Below are 17,188 nucleotides of genomic sequence, written 5' to 3'. Positions count from 1 at the left end.
TACTTGTTGCGCTAAAGTTTCCAACCAAAAAGTTGAAGCTGCAGCAACATCAGCCAATGATATAGCAGGTCTAAGAAGATTACCTGAACACAGATAAGCTTTTCTTAGAAAGGATTCAATTTTCCTATCTAAAGGATCCTTAAACGAAGTACCATCTGACGTAGGAATAGTAGTACGTTTAGCAAGAGTAGCAATAGCCCCATCAACTTTAGGGATCTTGTCCCAAAATTCTAATCGGTCAGACGGCACAGGATATAATTGCTTAAAACGTTTAGAAGGAGTAAAAGAATTACCCAATTTATCCCATTCTTTGGAAATTACTTCAGAAATAGCATTAGGAACAGGAAAAACTTCTGGAATAACCACAGGAGATTTAAATACTTTATCTAAACGTTTAGAATTAGTATCAAGAGGACCAGAATCCTCTATTTCTAAAGCAATTAGTACTTCTTTAAGTAAAGAACGAATAAATTCCATTTTAAATAAATATGAAGATTTATCAACATCAATCTCTGAGACAGAATCCTCTGAACCAGAAGAGTCATCAGAATCAGAATGATGATGTACATTTAAAAATTCATCTGTAGGGAGAGAAGTTTTAAAAGATTTTTTATGTTTACTAGAAGGAGAAATAACAGACATAGCCTTCTTGATGGATTCAGAAACAAAATCTCTTATGTTATCAGGAACATTCTGCACCTTAGATGTTGAGGGAACTGCAACAGACAATGGTACTTTACTAAAGGAAATATTATCTGCATTAACAAGTTTGTCATGACAATTAGTACAAACAACAGCCGGAGAAATAGCTACCAAAAGTTTACAGCAGATACACTTAGCTTTGGTAGATCCAGCACTAGACAGCGATTTTCCTGTAGTATCTTCTGACTCAGATGCAACGTGAGACATCTTGCAATATGTAAGAGAAAAAACAACATATAAAGCAAAATTGATCAAATTCCTTAATGACAGTTTCAGGAATGGGAAAAAATGCCAAAGAACAAGCTTCTAGCAACCAGAAGCAATGAAAAATGAGACTGAAATAATGTGGAGACAAAAATGACGCCCATATTTTTTGGCGCCAAAAAAGACGCCCACATTTTTTGGCGCCTAAATGCTTTTGGCGCCAAAAATGACGCAACATCCGGAACGCCGACATCTTTGACGCAAAATAACGTCAAAAAATGACGCAACTTCCGGCGACACGTATGACGCCGGAAATGGAAAAGATTTTTTGCGCCAAAAAAGTCTGCGTCAAGAATGACGCAATAAAATGAAGCATTTTCAGCCCCCGCGAGCCTAACAGCCCACAGGGAAAAAGAGTCAAATTTTTTGAAGGTAAGAAAAAAATTATCAATTTGAAATGCATTATCCCAAATATGAAACTGACTGTCTGAAAAATAAGGAATGTTGAACATTCTGAGTCAAGGCAAATAAATGTTTAAATACATATATTTAGAACTTTATAAACAAAGTGCCCAACCATAGCTTAGAGTGTCACAAAAAATAAAATATACTTACCCCAGGACACTCATCTACATGTTTGTAGAAAGCCAAACCAGTACTGAAACGAGAATCAGTAGAGGTGATGGTATATATAAGAGTATATCGTCGATCTGAAAAGGGAGGTAAGAGATGAATCTCTACGACCGATAACAGAGAACCTATGAAATAGACCCCGTAGAAGGAGATCACTGCATTCAAATAGGCAATACTCTCCTCACATCCCTCTGACATTCACTGCACGCTGAGAGGAAAACCGGGCTCCAACTTGCTGCGGAGCGCATATCAACGTAGAATCTAGCACAAACTTACTTCACCACCTCCATAGGAGGCAAAGTTTGTAAAACTGATTTGTGGGTGTGGTGAGGGGTGTATTTATAGGCATTTTGAGGTTTGGGAAACTTTGCCCCTCCTGGTAGGAATGTATATCCCATACGTCACTAGCTCATGGACTCTTGCTAATTACATGAAAGAAACAACATATAAAGCAAAATTGATCAAATTCCTTAAATGACAGTTTCAGGAATGGGAAAAAATGCCAAAGAACAAGCTTCTAGCAACCAGAAGCAATGAAAAATGAGACTGAAATAATGTGGAGACAAAAGTGACGCCCATATTTTTTGGCGCCAAAAAAGACGCCCACATTTTTTGGCGCCTAAATGCTTTTGGCGCCAAAAATGACGCAACATCCGGAACGCCGACATCTTTGACGCAAAATAACGTCAAAAAATGACGCAACTTCCGGCGACACGTATGACGCCAGAAACGGAAAAGATTTTTTTTTTTTTTTTTTTTTTGCGCCAAAAAAGTCTGCGTCAAGAATGACGCAATAAAATGAAGCATTTTCAGCCCCCGCGAGCCTAACAGCCCACAGGGAAAAAGAGTCAAATTTTTTGAAGGTAAGAAAAAAATTATCAATTTGAAATGCATTAACCCAAATATGAAACTGACTGTCTGAAAAATAAGGAATGTTGAACATTCTGAGTCAAGGCAAATAAATGTTTAAATACATATATTTAGAACTTTATAAACAAAGTGCCCAACCATAGCTTAGAGTGTCACAAAAAATAAAATATACTTACCCCAGGACACTCATCTACATGTTTGTAGAAAGCCAAACCAGTACTGAAACGAGAATCAGTAGAGGTAATGGTATATATAAGAGTATATCGTCGATCTGAAAAGGGAGGTAAGAGATGAATCTCTACGACCGATAACAGAGAACCTATGAAATAGACCCCTTAGAAGGAGATCACTGCATTCAAATAGGCAATACTCTCCTCACATCCCTCTGACATTCACTGCACGCTGAGAGGAAAACCGGGCTCCAACTTGCTGCGGAGCGCATATCAACGTAGAATCTAGCACAAACTTACTTCACCACCTCCATCGGAGGCAAAGTTTGTAAAACTGATTTGTGGGTGTGGTGAGGGGTGTATTTATAGGCATTTTGAGGTTTGGGAAACTTTGCCCCTCCTGGTAGGAATGTATATCCCATACGTCACTAGCTCATGGACTCTTGCTAATTACATGAAAGAAATTACTGACGTCCAGTTTATTCCTCTTATCCTGAGGGAGGAAGTGACCCTTTCCTCCCATAATGTCGGAAATAATTTCAGCCAAGCCCGGTCCAAACAAGGTCTTACTCTTGTATGGAATCGCCAAAAGCTTAGATGAAACCTCCACAGACCAGGATTTCAACCATAAGGCACTGGGCCAGTACGGCAAACCCAGAAATCTTAGCTCCCAGCTTAACATGTAGGGAAGCATCTGTTATAAAAAAATTGGACAACTTAAGGGCCTTGATCCTATCCTGGATCTCGTCAAGGGAAGTGTGTCTGAATAGAATCAGACAACGCATCAAACCAGAATGCTGCCGCACTAGTGACGGTAGCAATACACACAACAGGTTGCCATTGTAAACCCTGGTGAACACATTTTTTTTGAGCAATCCCTCCAATTTCTTATCCATAGGATCCTTAAATGAACAACTACCCTCTATGGGAATAGTCGTTCTTAGCCAAGGTGGAAATTGCCAATTCCACCTCGGGGACCGTCTGCCAAGACTCCTTGAGAGTCAGCAATAGGAAACCTTTTTAAAAATAGGGGATGGAGAAAAAGGAATACCCGGTCTCTACCATTCCTTAGCAATAATCTCTGTAGCCCGATCTGGCACAGGGAAAACCTCCACCATGGAAGGTACATCAAAATACTTTTTTAGCTTGCCAGACTTCTTAGGATTGACTACGACCTTAGTGTCAGTCGTCCAAGGTAGCCAAAACCTCCTTAAAAAGATACACTGATCCCACATTTTTTCTATTGCGATTCAGATAGAGCATGCAATTTTAAGCAACTTTCTAATTTACCCCTATCAATTTCTTCATTCGCTTTCTATCTTTGACAAAGGCATCTAAGCTTTTTTTGGGTTTAGGACTCTGGACAGCACTTTTATTGGTGGATGAATGTATCCACCAATCAGCAAGAACAACCCAGGTTGTTCACCAAAAATGGGCCAGCATCTAAACTTTCAGTCTTGCATTTCAAATAAAGATACTAAGAATGAAGAAAAATTGATAATGGGAGTAAATTAGAAAGTTGCTTAAAATTTCAAGCTCCATCTAAATCATGGAAAAAAAAATAGGGTTCAGTGTCCCTTTAAGTAACAAATGGAGGTTTTCTAGCTTAAACCTGAAGGATACAACTAAAGCATCAGAAGAAGAAGGATTTACACCCTCAGATGCTACTGAAATATCTTCCTCCTCAGACTTCTGGGATGTAACTTACTGAATAGCTACGACTGCGTCAGAAACCTTCAATTTCCTCTTGCGCTTTCCCTGTAGCATGGGAAAAGCAGACAGCGCATCAGATAGCGCAGATGACATGAGGGTAGCGGTCTTGCAACGTAACTCTAGGCGGAGCTAGAGAGGAAGCGCAGGGTACTGCATGTGTGGACAATAAAATTTGGGACACGAGGAGAAAGCTGCAGCATATCTTGAACATTGTCAGACTCCTGAAAAGCATCCGCCCTAGACAATATTGGCTCAGCATCAAAAAGTCTATCCCTGTAATTCAATGTTCTCTCAATACACGAGAAACAGAAAGGGATTCGTGGTTCCACATTAGCATCAAAACACTTGTTCTTTGTAACATTTTGCAAAGCCTCCTGGTCCATCTTTACCCAGAATTGAACAATTAAAAATATCACAATTTCACACACAAATAAAAACACAAATTTATGCTTACCTGATGACAGAGAGACAGAGAGACTCGAAAGGTTGTCTAGGACTATTCGTTGAGAGATTCGAGTGGTCTCTGTTCCATTATCTGAGCATGTATAACTGTTGAGGTCTTAAAAAAAAAAAAAAAAAGGGAATAAAAATGTCCATAGAGGCCACCATGAGACCAATTACTTCCATACACTGTGCCACTGAGGGTCGGACAGAGGACTGAAGAGGAAGGCAATCTGAATAAGAGTTTGGACTTTCTTGCTTCTGTTAAGAAAATAGATTGAATCTATGATTGTCACCAAAAAACAGGCCCTGGTATTTGGAATCAGGAACTCATGCTCAGACTCATCTACCCGTGAGAATGAATAACATAATCCTTATGGGATTTTGCTAAATGAAAAGATGGCGCCTGAACCAAGCCATCGTCCAGGTACGGGGCTACCGCAATTCCTCGAGACCTTTGGCAAGGCCAAAAGGAAGGGTTACAAACTGAAAGAGATTGTCCAGAAAGGCAAACCGAAGAAGTGGAAAATGATCCTTGTGAATAGGAACATGAAGTTAAGCATCCTTCAGGTCGATGGGGGTCATGAACTAAAGGGAGACTGGAACAGACTGTCTCCATTTTGAAGAACAGAACCGTGTGAAATTTGTTGAGGCACTTCAGGTCCAAAATGGGAAGAAAAAGTTCTCGTTCTAGGAAACCATGAAAAAGGTAGGAATAAAATCCTCATCCTTGTTCTGCCAGAGGAACTCGAACAATCACTCCTAAAGAGAGATCCCTGACAGTGTAAGAATGCCTTTTTTTCCTGGTTTGCTGATGACCAACAGGAGAAATATGCCTCAGGGATACAAGATAGGTTTCAAATCTTGTCCTCAGAGACCACTTCCACCGCCCAAGGATCTGGAACATCGCAAATCCAAGCCTCTTGAAAGAGAAAGTCTGCCCCCTACCTAATCCTATCTCGGATGGCGGATCATTCATACCGATTTGTTCTCAGAAGGCGCTTCTTGGACAGCTTGCCCTTATTCCAAGGTTGGGTAGGTCTCCAGGAAGTCTTTGTCTGTTCAGTTTTGGAAGAAGAGGATTTCTGTCCCTTGAAATTGCAAAAGGAATGAGAATAAGAAGCTTGGTGACCCTTAAATCTAGTCTTATCTTGAAGAAAAGCTCCTTTTCCCCACGTGACAATGGAAATGATGGCATCCAGACCAAGACCAAACAAGGTCTTCCCCTGGAAGAGAAAAGGAGTCTAGACTTGAAAACCATGTCTGCTGACCAAGACTTTAGCCACAACGCTCTGCGAGATAAAATGGCAAGACTGGAAGTCTTTGCATTTAGGACGTACAACCTGCATACTGGTATCACAAATGAAGGTATTTGCCCATTTTAACCCCTTAAGGACCACAGCACTTTTCGATTTTCTGTCTGTTTGGGACCAAGGCTATTTTTACATTTCTGTGGTGTTTGTGTTAAGCTGTAATTTTCATCTTACTCATTTACTGTACCCACACATACCATTTTTTAGCTTTATTGTAGAGATCAGCCTCTCAACCGACACATCACACCCCTGATCCCTCCCAAACAGCTCCCTTCCCCACAATTGTCCCCGGTTGGGGGCGATCCGATATAGATAATAGATATAGATGATAATAGATATAGATGATAATAGATATAGATGATAATAGATATAGATGATAATAGATATAGATGATAATAGATATAGATGATAATAGATATAGATGATAATAGATATAGATGATAATAGATATAGATGATAATAGATATAGATGATAATAGATATAGATGATAATAGATATAGATGATAATAGATATAGATGATAATAGATATAGATGATAATAGATATAGATAGAGATACACACATGCAAAAAAGTGGCACACACTACTATAGCAACTACCCGGTGCACTGCAAATAGAATGTAGGTAGGATATCCAGATGCACACTTAGCCTCAGTGTTAAGAAGTATCCGGAAAGAAGCAGGCAACACAGGAATTTAATTCAAACGAAAAAGGCTTTATTCCAATCCTTGGAACAAACAGCAGGGCCTTAACCCATAACGTTTCGGTCTACACTTAGACCTTTATCAAATGGAGCCCATTTGATAAAGGTCTAAGTGTAGACCGAAACGTTATGGGTTAAGGCCCTGCTGTTTGTTCCAAGGATTGGAATAAAGCCTTTTTCGTTTGAATTAAATTCCTGTGTTGCCTGCTTCTTTCCGGATACTTCTTAACACTGAGGCTAAGTGTGCATCTGGATTATGAAATATATATATATATATATATAAAATTAGTCAATATTTTCAGCGGTGTAGCTGCCACCCCTTCCCAGATCCCTTATCTGAACATTCCCACCCTCTCCAGTCCTCACTCTCACCTTAGAAAAATGTGTTACTGTGCCATAGTGTAGCGTTCCCACCTGTGCCCGCCCCCTCCGACCCACTTCCTTCACTGATGGCCATACACCCGCCTCCCTGCATCAGCACCCACCAACAATCACAAGGATCGCTTCCACCGCTTGGAAAGACTGACGTACAGGGTACGTCCTTGGTCATTAAGGACTTTTTTGTAGTATGTACCCTGTACGTCGTTGGTCGTTAAGGGGTTAAATGCCTTGACCCTGTCCTGGATCTCCTCCACAGTAGTCTTCTCCAAAATTACTTCAGATAAGGTGTCACACCAATAAGGCCGCACCAGCCGCCATACTAGCCACCGTTTGCCATAGCAAACCATAGTGAAGGAAAACCTTTAATTACCCCTCCAATTTCCTATCCATGGGGTCCTTAAAAGAGGTACTAGCCTCCAGAGGCATCTTAGTCCTCCTAGCCAATGTGGATATTGCTTCATCCACCTTAGGAATAGTACACCAGAGATCCTGCACAGAATCATTTTCTTAAAAATAGATGGGTAAAGGGAACACCCGATTTACCCCATTCTTGAATAATATCAGCCAACATACGATCTGGAACAGGAAACACTTCTACAGATCGAGGCTTGACATCAAAAACCTTGTTCTACTTCTGAGACTCCTGCGGTTATGAAATTGAAGTTTCTGAGTCCCCCAGAGTAGCAAGAACCTCCTTAAAAGGGACAGTTAAGTATACATTAAACTTTCATTATTCAGATAGGACTTTTGATAAAATAAATTGGAAAGTTGATTAAAATTAAATTTGCTTTTTTCTCTTGGTATTCTTAGTTTAAACTAAAGAAAGGTAGGCTCATATGCCAATTTCTAAACCTTTGAGGGCTGCCTCTTATCACATGCTTTTTAAATCTCTTTTCAACACAGACAGAAAGTACACGTGGGCCATATAGATAACACTGTTCAGGCACAGGGGGTTATTTAAGATTTAGCACAAAACAATGCTAAATTTAGGACAATAGATAATAAACAGTCAGTGTCATGTGATCAGGGGGCTGGAAGAAGGTTCCTAGATACAAGGTAATCACAGAGGTAATAAGTATATTAATATAAATGTGTTGGTTATACAAAAACGGGGGAATGGGTAATAAAGGGATTATCTATCTTTTAAAACAATAATATGGTAGACTGTCCCTTTAAGCCGTAAACCAAGGTGTTAGAGGAGCTGAGGTTTAGATTTAAGCTTGGAGTCTACAGCACTAACTGCAGTAGAATCTGATTCAGAGATTTCTCCCTCAGACTGCAGAAGAATTGTCATACTCAGATAATTGGGATAAACTGACCAAAGCAGCCTTGGCATTAGAAGATATTCATGACTTAGAGGATATATTCTTAGATTTTCTTTCTCTTACCAGAGATAGGTAAGGCACTAAGGAGCCGCATAAACCGCTGAGGTAAGCTGCATTGCAAACCTGGTAGAAAAACACCCCTAGATACAGACTGAGTAGAGCCGCAGGGCACTGCTGAGGGATGTCTAGGGTAACAAAATCCTGATACAGATGGCTGAGGGGTTACATTTTTAGAGGAACGGCAGCATCTTTATTTTTTGACTGCAACATATTTGCTAGACACGTGGAGCAAAGATGTACAGGAGGAATCACTTGGGCTTCTAAACAATATAAGAATTTGTCAAAATTAACCGATAAATCTTGGTCCCTTTCCATTGTGTAAGTTCCTCCCGTATAGGAAAAACCACAGGTTCCCAGAAAATAGATTTAAATAAAACCCAGCAGTAAATAAATCTGAATTAGTAGACCAATAAGGAAGCTATAAAAATAAAATTTTGAAGTGCTTTCAACTCTCACTAGCTGCCCAACTACTAGCTATTTGCGAAAACGATGTTCTGCAGGAGACAATTAAAAACGACACCTCTATACTCTCAGCCGATGCTGGAGAAGACTCACCACCTCCTGATATAAGAACCAGTGTCGCCACACTCACTCAGTTATAAACTCCACACAGAGTTACGGACATCACCGCTGCACAAGCCGCTTCGGGCGGAAGAGGAGACGCGGTTGTTAGGTGACCGCACCAGGAAAATAAATGCAACACAGTAGAAAGAGTGTGAAAGTACACCACGCTAAAAGTAACGGTCATTCTCAATCATTTTGTTTTATTTGTTTTTATTAACACCCTGTTTGAATGCCCAGACCGTTAAAAATAATAAAAATCAAAAGCCTCAAACAATGTTTGGAAAAAGAAAAAAAACCACACACCATTGTTTCTAACACCAGTGCCCTGCATATACTGCCCAATAAAATCCCCACAATTAAGAGAGTTGTAGAAAAAGTTGCCAGGCTCCATTATCCGTGTAGATGGGTATTAACCTCCAATGCGCTTGAGCCTTCTCACCTAAGAAGGGAGGGAAAAAAACAGTTACCTTGGAGCTTCAGCTGTGGGGCAGGCACAGAATCCAAGGTCTCACAGATCTTGAAGACTTCTGACAGGGACCTGGAGAAAAAGGAAAAGCAGAGTAAAAAAAACCCTGGTTTTCTATATGGGGGTTAGCATAAATTGTTAGAGGAGAAACAAGGACTACCCTGTGACCTCCAACAGCTACCACAACTCTTACTAAAGAGGATTACATGGACACAGTATTACCCCGATCCTTGTTTGCAGGGAAATTACCCATTAAAGGATAAATACTTAATTTTCCTTCAGAGCACCATTTTTGCACACCTCCTAAATATACAAAGGCAAAGAATGACTGGGGATTATGGGAAGTAGGAGGGATACTTAAAAGCTTTCCTGGGGTGTTCTTTGCCTTCTCCTGGTGGCCTGGAGTTGAATTCCCACTAGCAATTGAATGGATTTGTTGACTCTCCGTGCCTTAGATAATCCCTTTTTTTTTCCAATCTTTTTAAACAAACATTCTGGAGTAGACTGTCCCTGTAAATGATATGTGCAATAAAAAAACATTTTTATTATTGGAAAATTTTTTAGCCAGGTGGTGTGCTCAGCTTGCCCCCCCCCCCCCATAAAGTGCACTCAGCATCCGGTCATCTTTATCCCCCTCCCCCTATAAATGCACTCAGCATCCGGTCATCTTTATCCCCCTCCCCCTATAAATGCACTCAGCATCCGGTCATCTTTATCCCCCTCCCCCTATAAATGCACTCAGCATCCGGTCATCTTTATCCCCCTCCCCCTATAAATGCACTCAGCATCCGGTCATCTTTATCCCCATCCCCCTATAAATACACTCAGCATCCGGTCATCTTTATCCCCCTCCCCCTATAAATGCACTCAGCATCCGGTCATCTTTATCCCCCTCCCCCTATAAATGCACTCAGCATCCGGTCATCTTTATCCCCCTCCCCCTATAAATGCACTCAGCATCCGGTCATCTTTATCCCCATCCCCCTATAAATACACTCAGCATCCGGTCATCTTTATCCCTTTCACCCTATAAAAACTCACTCAGCATCCGGTCATCTTTATCCCTTTCACCCTATAAAAACTCACTCAGCATCCGATCATCTTTATCCCCCTCCCCCTATAAATGCACTCAGCATCCGGTCATCTTTATCCCCCTTCCCCTATAAATACTCACTCAGCATCCGGTCATCTTTATCCCCATCCCCCTATAAATACTCACTCAGCATCGGGTCATCTTTATCCCCCTCCCCCTATAAATACTCACTCAGCATCGGGTCATCTTTATCCCCATCCCCCTATAAATACTCACTCAGCATCGGGTCATCTTTATCCCCCTCCCCCTATAAATACTCACTCAGCATCCGGTCATCTTTATCCCCATCCCCCTATAAATACTCACTCAGCATCGGGTCATCTTTATCCCCCTCCCCCTATAAATGCACTCGGCATCCGGTCATCTTTATCCCCATCCCCCTATAAATACTCACTCAGCATCGGGTCATCTTTATCCCCCTCCCCCTATAAATACTCACTCAGCATCCGGTCATCTTTATCCCCCTCCCCCTATAAATGCACTCAGCATCCGGTCATCTTTATCCCCCTCCCCCTATAAATGCACTCAGCATCCGGTCATCTTTATCCCCCTCCCCCTATAAATGCACTCAGCATCCGGTCATCTTTATCCCCATCCCCCTATAAAAACTCACTCAGCATATGGTTGTAGCGTTTCACAGTCACTCCGAGGAGATGTGCGATGGCATCACGTACAGACTTGCTCTTTGCGAGCGTAATGCTGGGATTCTCCATCATCTTATAACAGCAACCAGTGACCAAGCTGAAAGAGCGAACATCAGCAATGCTATTACACAGGCTACGAACATACAGCGGTTACACAGCACCAGCCTGGCTTAAGGCAATAAAATCAGCGAGCAAAACATTTACTGCATAGACCGGAGTCCCTTAGTGCATCAACGTGAGGCTTTTCAAATCTAAAGTGAGAGAACACCCCACACATAACAGAGAAGAACAGAGAGTTCTGGGAGACTCTTACAGGACCTGTACAATGTGAATTATAAGCGACACAGGGGACATTATAAACCATCTGGGAGTGCTTCGGTAACATTGTATAGTTTTGCTTATTTTTAAAACACTGAGCTGATTTTCAGATTCCTATCCAGGCCCCAACAATTCATTCAGATGTACAATGATGTCTATAGATTTCTGCTTATCCGTGGTTGTGTAATGTGTCTTTTCATATGCAGGGGAGGGGGGGCATAGTGTCTGCCCCTCATGCTTTCTCAGCCCATTTCACTGGGTGTTCCAGCCTAACCTCATCAACAGAGCTAAACTGGGAGCTTCCAAGTCATTTCTTAATAATAATAATAACTAGTATTTATATAGCGCCTTTCTCCCAGTGGGACTCAAAGCACTTTTTCAGCGCTCGCTCTCGGAATTAACCAAATCGGCAGCTGAATAGTAATAGTTATTACCCAATTTAATGGTACTCATTTTATCGACCTCGGAAGGATGAAGGGCTGAGTCGGCCCTGCCGGGATTTGAACCCGTGACCTTGGATCTTTTAAGCAGGCTTTTTTGTAGTCAGGGCATTTACCAACTGAGCTACCTCACCGGCTTATTTCTTAAAAGGTTTTATATAGTGATGCACCGAAATGGAAATTCTGGACCGAAACCGAATCCGAAAATCGGGGATGCACTTGGCCGAAAACCGAAACTGATACAGAAAATGTATTTTTTCAAATTATTTTTTTTTTGTTTTTTTTTGCATAATTAGAGCCAATAAAAAAAGCCCACACTTTTATTGAAAGTAACACACTAAAATTGGACAAAAATATCTTAAAACATTAATATGCTACACAATAATTTTACCAAGAAAAAAAAAAAAAAAAAAAAAAAAAAAAAAACAGGCAAACAATGCCATTTTCGGCCAAAATGTTTCTGCGACCAAAATTTTGGTGCATCCCTACTTAAAACAATTATAAATATCAATATACTGTATTATTCTTTATTTAGTTTTATGTAACAGAATCATATTTAACAGTTTTTTTTTTTACTAATTATCCAAATAAAGTATAATCCTAGAAAACTCATTATATGCAGAACAGTAAGTCAAGTAATAAACTTAAACAGCAGCTCTAGGCTAGCATCAAATTTGAAACATGCTACACAATAATTTTACCGAAAATAACAGGCTAAAAAAACGAAAACCGAAATAGCCAAAAATGCCATTTCCGGCCAAAACTTTCTGCGGCCGAAATTTCGGTGCATCCCTAGTTTTATACTGTATTTATCAGTATCTGTGCATATTCTTTATAGTAGCGTCTATTAGACCTAGTTATATGAAAATTGGTGTATACTGCCCCTTTAATAGGGGTCTAAACCAGCCCGAGAGTGACAAACTGCACAGAAGACAATTATCAATGACAATAACAGCATGAGCATGTTTGTGCACTCTCTCAGGGACAATATAGCCGATTGCTGCCACATCACTGATGGGAAGTGACATGTCCCACATGTATAAGATCAGAGGGGTCTGTTAGGGGCTGATTTCTAGAGTAGTCGGGGGCTTTTTCCCTGCATAATTTACTACACTACTTGTTATTCACACTGATTTATTGAGGGACAAGTTGACCATATGCAGGTGAACAAAAATAGGGGGGGGGGGGAGATGCTAAAATAAAGCAAAGATCTCCTATACAAAAAAAAAAAAACACAACACCACTATGCAAGTTAAATGTGAGGATAGATAGATAATATACATGTATATCTATCTAAAACATGTAATATACGGTGGGGAGTGTAAAACGAGTGAGCATCTTGATACAGGCTGAAACTCTTAGAACTGCTCTCCCCACAATATATTACGTTTTCACCAAGGGTATTGGTAGGACAGGTGCATTAGTCACTTCGTGCAAACGAGTACTTCATATGCATAATCCCTACCCCATTATCAGCAACCCTAATACCCTTTTCCAATACGGTTCTAAACAGGTGCATGATACTCCTGGGATCCCATGAGTATATAAAATATGCGTAATTCCTGGACTAGAACCTATCTTAATGAAGTGTCCTCATCACTATTCAAACAGATAGCTGCTATCTTGAGTTACGATATCTTTCAAAAACACAGCCTGGCTAAACCTCTAATTGATTGGCTCTAGCCCGGTAAAGCTGCTTCCTGATTGGCTCACAGCGGACCACATGACCACACAACCGCAACCAAACAACTCGTACCACAACGCACGGATAAGTCAGACAGAATATGTATTCATAAAAAAGGTATGACAAACCAGTTCTAAATACCACAAAGGAATGGTTTATTTTACAGATACTCTGGGACATTCCTTCCTGTTTTTGAGCTCTGATCTTTGCTCATATGTGCCTGTATATGCTTCTTGCATTATTGTGATTTCATGTTTTCTATGCATATGTGATGGTTTGTAATGATACGTATAGTCTATGTATAAGACCATTACTCCTATAGATACCATTATTTAGGCATTAACTATTAAACAGTTGGTTTTATAAGAACTACTTATTCATTGGTTGTTCATTTTGATGCCAGCATCGTTTAGTATTTTTTTTTTTTTTTTTAGATTTGTATTTTCAGTATTAACCATTACATTGTAACATACATAAATCCCCTTTCTTACTCACTTAATTTTGTTACTTTTTTTATTACACATCACATTTAACTTACATCTGTTTTAGTTTAGCACTCCCCTTATTTTGTTCTATACTGTTTTGTTTTTTTAAAGTTAACATGACTGGGGGACTGTTTACCTTTTAAGGGTTCAGCACAGATTGAGTAATCCTTGGAGTGTTGTATCTTAATTTGTTTTTTCCTCATATGCAGGTCAAGTAACACCCATCTGAATTATATAAAGTCTAACTCTGGGTGTAAGCTTATGGCACGTGCAACTCTGGTAGCATTCACGATTGGTCAGCACTCCAGATTTCCGTAAAAAAAAAAAAAAAAAAATAGATTCCCCACCCTAACTGCAGAGCTGCAATGTAACACAGGGCCCAAGCAGAATCAGTAGCCAGACATAAGAGGGCCACGTCATACTAATGAATAAACTGCTAAACAAAAAGATTGGTATCCACATTTGAGCTTGGTAATCTGTCCTACAACTCTGTGTAAGATAAAAACTCCTGTGGCAGACCATATACCCACAGCCAAGAGGAAGCCTCCCATACAGTTTAGCCACCAGCACAGACCATATACCCACAGCCAAGAGGAAGCCTCACATAAGGTTTAGCCACCAGCACAGACCATAAACCAACAGCCAAGAGGAAGCCTCACAACACAATTTATGCTTACCTGATAAATGTATTTCTCTTGTGGTGTATCCAATCCACGGATCATCCATTACTTGTGGGATATTCTCATTCCCAACAGGAAATTGCAAGAGGACACCCACAGCAGAGCTGTTATATAGCTCCTCCCCTAACTGCCATATCCAGTCAGTCATTCGACCAAAAACAAGCCGAGAAAGGAGAAACCATAGGGTGCAGTGGCGACTGTAGTTTAAATGAAAAAATTACCTGCCTTAAAATGACAGGGCGGGCCGTGGACTGGATACACCACAAGAGAAATAAATTTATCAGGTAAGCATAAATTATGTTCTCTTGTAAGGTGTATCCAGTCCACGGATCATCCATTACTTGTGGGATACCAATACCAAAGCTAAAGTACACGGATGAAGGGAGGGACAAGGCAGGTACCACTGCCTGTAAGACCTTTCTCCCAAAAATAGCCTCCGAAGAAGCAAAAGTATCAAATTTGTAGAATTTGGAAAAAGTATGAAGCAAAGACCAAGTCGCCGCCTTGCAAATCTGTTCAACAGAAGCCTCATTTTTAAAAGCCCATGTGGAAGCCACAGCTCTAGTAGAATGAGCTGTAATCCTTTCAGGAAGCTGCTGGCCAGCAGTCTCATAGGCTAAGCGGATTATGCTTCTTAGCCAAAAAGAGGTTGCCGAAGCCTTTTGACCTCTCCTCTGTCCAGAGTAGACAACAAACAAAGCAGATGTTTGACGAAAATCTTTAGTAGCTTGTAAGTAAAACTTTAAAGCACGAACCACGTCCAGATTGTGTAATAGACGCTCCTTCTTTGAAGAAGGATTAGGACACAAGGATGGAACAACAATCTCTTGATTGATATTCTTGTTAGATACCACCTTAGGTAAAAACCCAGGTTTGGTATGCAGGACTACCTTATCCGTATGGAAGATCAGATAAGGAGAATCACATTGAAAAGCAGATAACTCGGAGACTCTACAAGCCGAGGAAATAGCTACCAAAAAAAAGAACCTTTCCAAGATAAAAGTTTGATATCTATGGAATGAAGAGGTTCAAACAGAACTCCTTGAAGAACCTTAAGAACCAATTTTAAGCTCCATGGGGGAGCAACAGGTTTAAACACAGGCTTGATTCTAACAAAAGCCTGACAAAATGCCTGAACGTCTGGAACATCTGCCAGACGCTTGTGCAAAAGGACAAATCTGTCCTTTTAAGGAACTAGCTGACAATCCTTTTTCCAAACCATCTTGAAGGATAATATTCTGGGAATCCTGATCTTACTCCATGAGTAACCTTTGGATTCACACCAATAAAGATATTTACGCCATATCTTATGGTAAATTTTCCTGGTAACAGGCTTTCGTGCCTGTATTAAAAGGTATCAATGACTGACTCAGAGAAGCCACGCTTTGATAAAATCAAGCGTTCAATCTCCATGCAGTCAGTCTCAGAGAAATTAGATTTGGATGGAGGAAAGGACCCTGACGTAAAAGGTCCTGTCTCAGAGGCAGAGTCCATGGTGGAAAGGATGACATGTCCACCAGATCTGCATACCAGGTCCTGCGTGGCCACGCAGGCGCTATCAAAATCACCGATGCTCTCTCCTGCTTGACCTTGGCAATCAGTCGAGGGAGCAGAGGAAACGGTGGAAACACATAAGCCAGGTTGAAAGACCAGGGCGCTGCTAGAGCATCTATCAGTGTCGCCTTGGGATCCCTGGACCTGGATCCGTAACAAGGAAGCTTGGCGTTCTGGTGAGACGCCATGAGATCCAGTTCTGGTTTTCCCCAACGATGAATCAATTGGGCAAACACCTCCGGATGGAGTTCCCACTCTCCCGGAAGAAAAGTCTGACGACTTAGAAAATCCGCCTCCCAGTTCTCTACACCTGGGATATGGATAGCTGATAGGTGGCAAGAGTGAATCTCTGCCCAGCGAATTATCTTTGAGACTTCTAACATCGCTAGGGAACTTCTTGTTCCCCCTTGATGGTTGATGTAAGCCACAGTCGTGATGTTGTCCGACTGAAATCTAATGTACCTCAGAGTTGCTAACTCAGGCCAAGCCTGAAGAGCATTGAAAATCGCTCTCAGTTCCAGAATATTTATTCGAAGGAGTTTCTCCTCCTGAGGCCAAGGATCCCTTAGCCTTTCAGGGTGTTCCAGACTGCACCCCAACCCAAAAGGCTGGCATCTGTTGTTACAAATGTCCAATCTGGCCTGCGAAAGGTCATACCTTTGGACAGATGGACCCGAGATAGCCACCAGAGGAGAGAATCCCTGGTCTCTTGATCCAGATTTAGTAGAGGGGACAAATCTGTGTA

The 17,188-nt window shown here is 40.9% G+C and overlaps 1 protein-coding gene across 1 annotated transcript in view; it reads right to left on the bottom strand.

Annotated features, from left to right (window-relative positions):
- Positions 1-17,188, bottom strand: part of NCAPD2 (non-SMC condensin I complex subunit D2) — a 185,691-nt gene that overhangs the window by 144,060 nt on the left and 24,443 nt on the right. Inside the window, exon 6 of the mRNA XM_053692853.1 lies at positions 11,252-11,379. Within this exon, the coding sequence (XP_053548828.1) occupies positions 11,252-11,379 (128 nt within the window). The remainder of the gene's footprint in view (positions 1-11,251; positions 11,380-17,188) is intronic.

This window comes from Bombina bombina, chromosome 9, assembly GCF_027579735.1.
Source record: "Bombina bombina isolate aBomBom1 chromosome 9, aBomBom1.pri, whole genome shotgun sequence".
In the NCBI taxonomy this organism is placed as follows: Eukaryota; Metazoa; Chordata; class Amphibia; order Anura; family Bombinatoridae; genus Bombina; species Bombina bombina.
The sequence above is the reverse complement of the archived record's forward strand: the minus strand, read 5'-3'. Positions and strand labels throughout refer to the sequence as shown.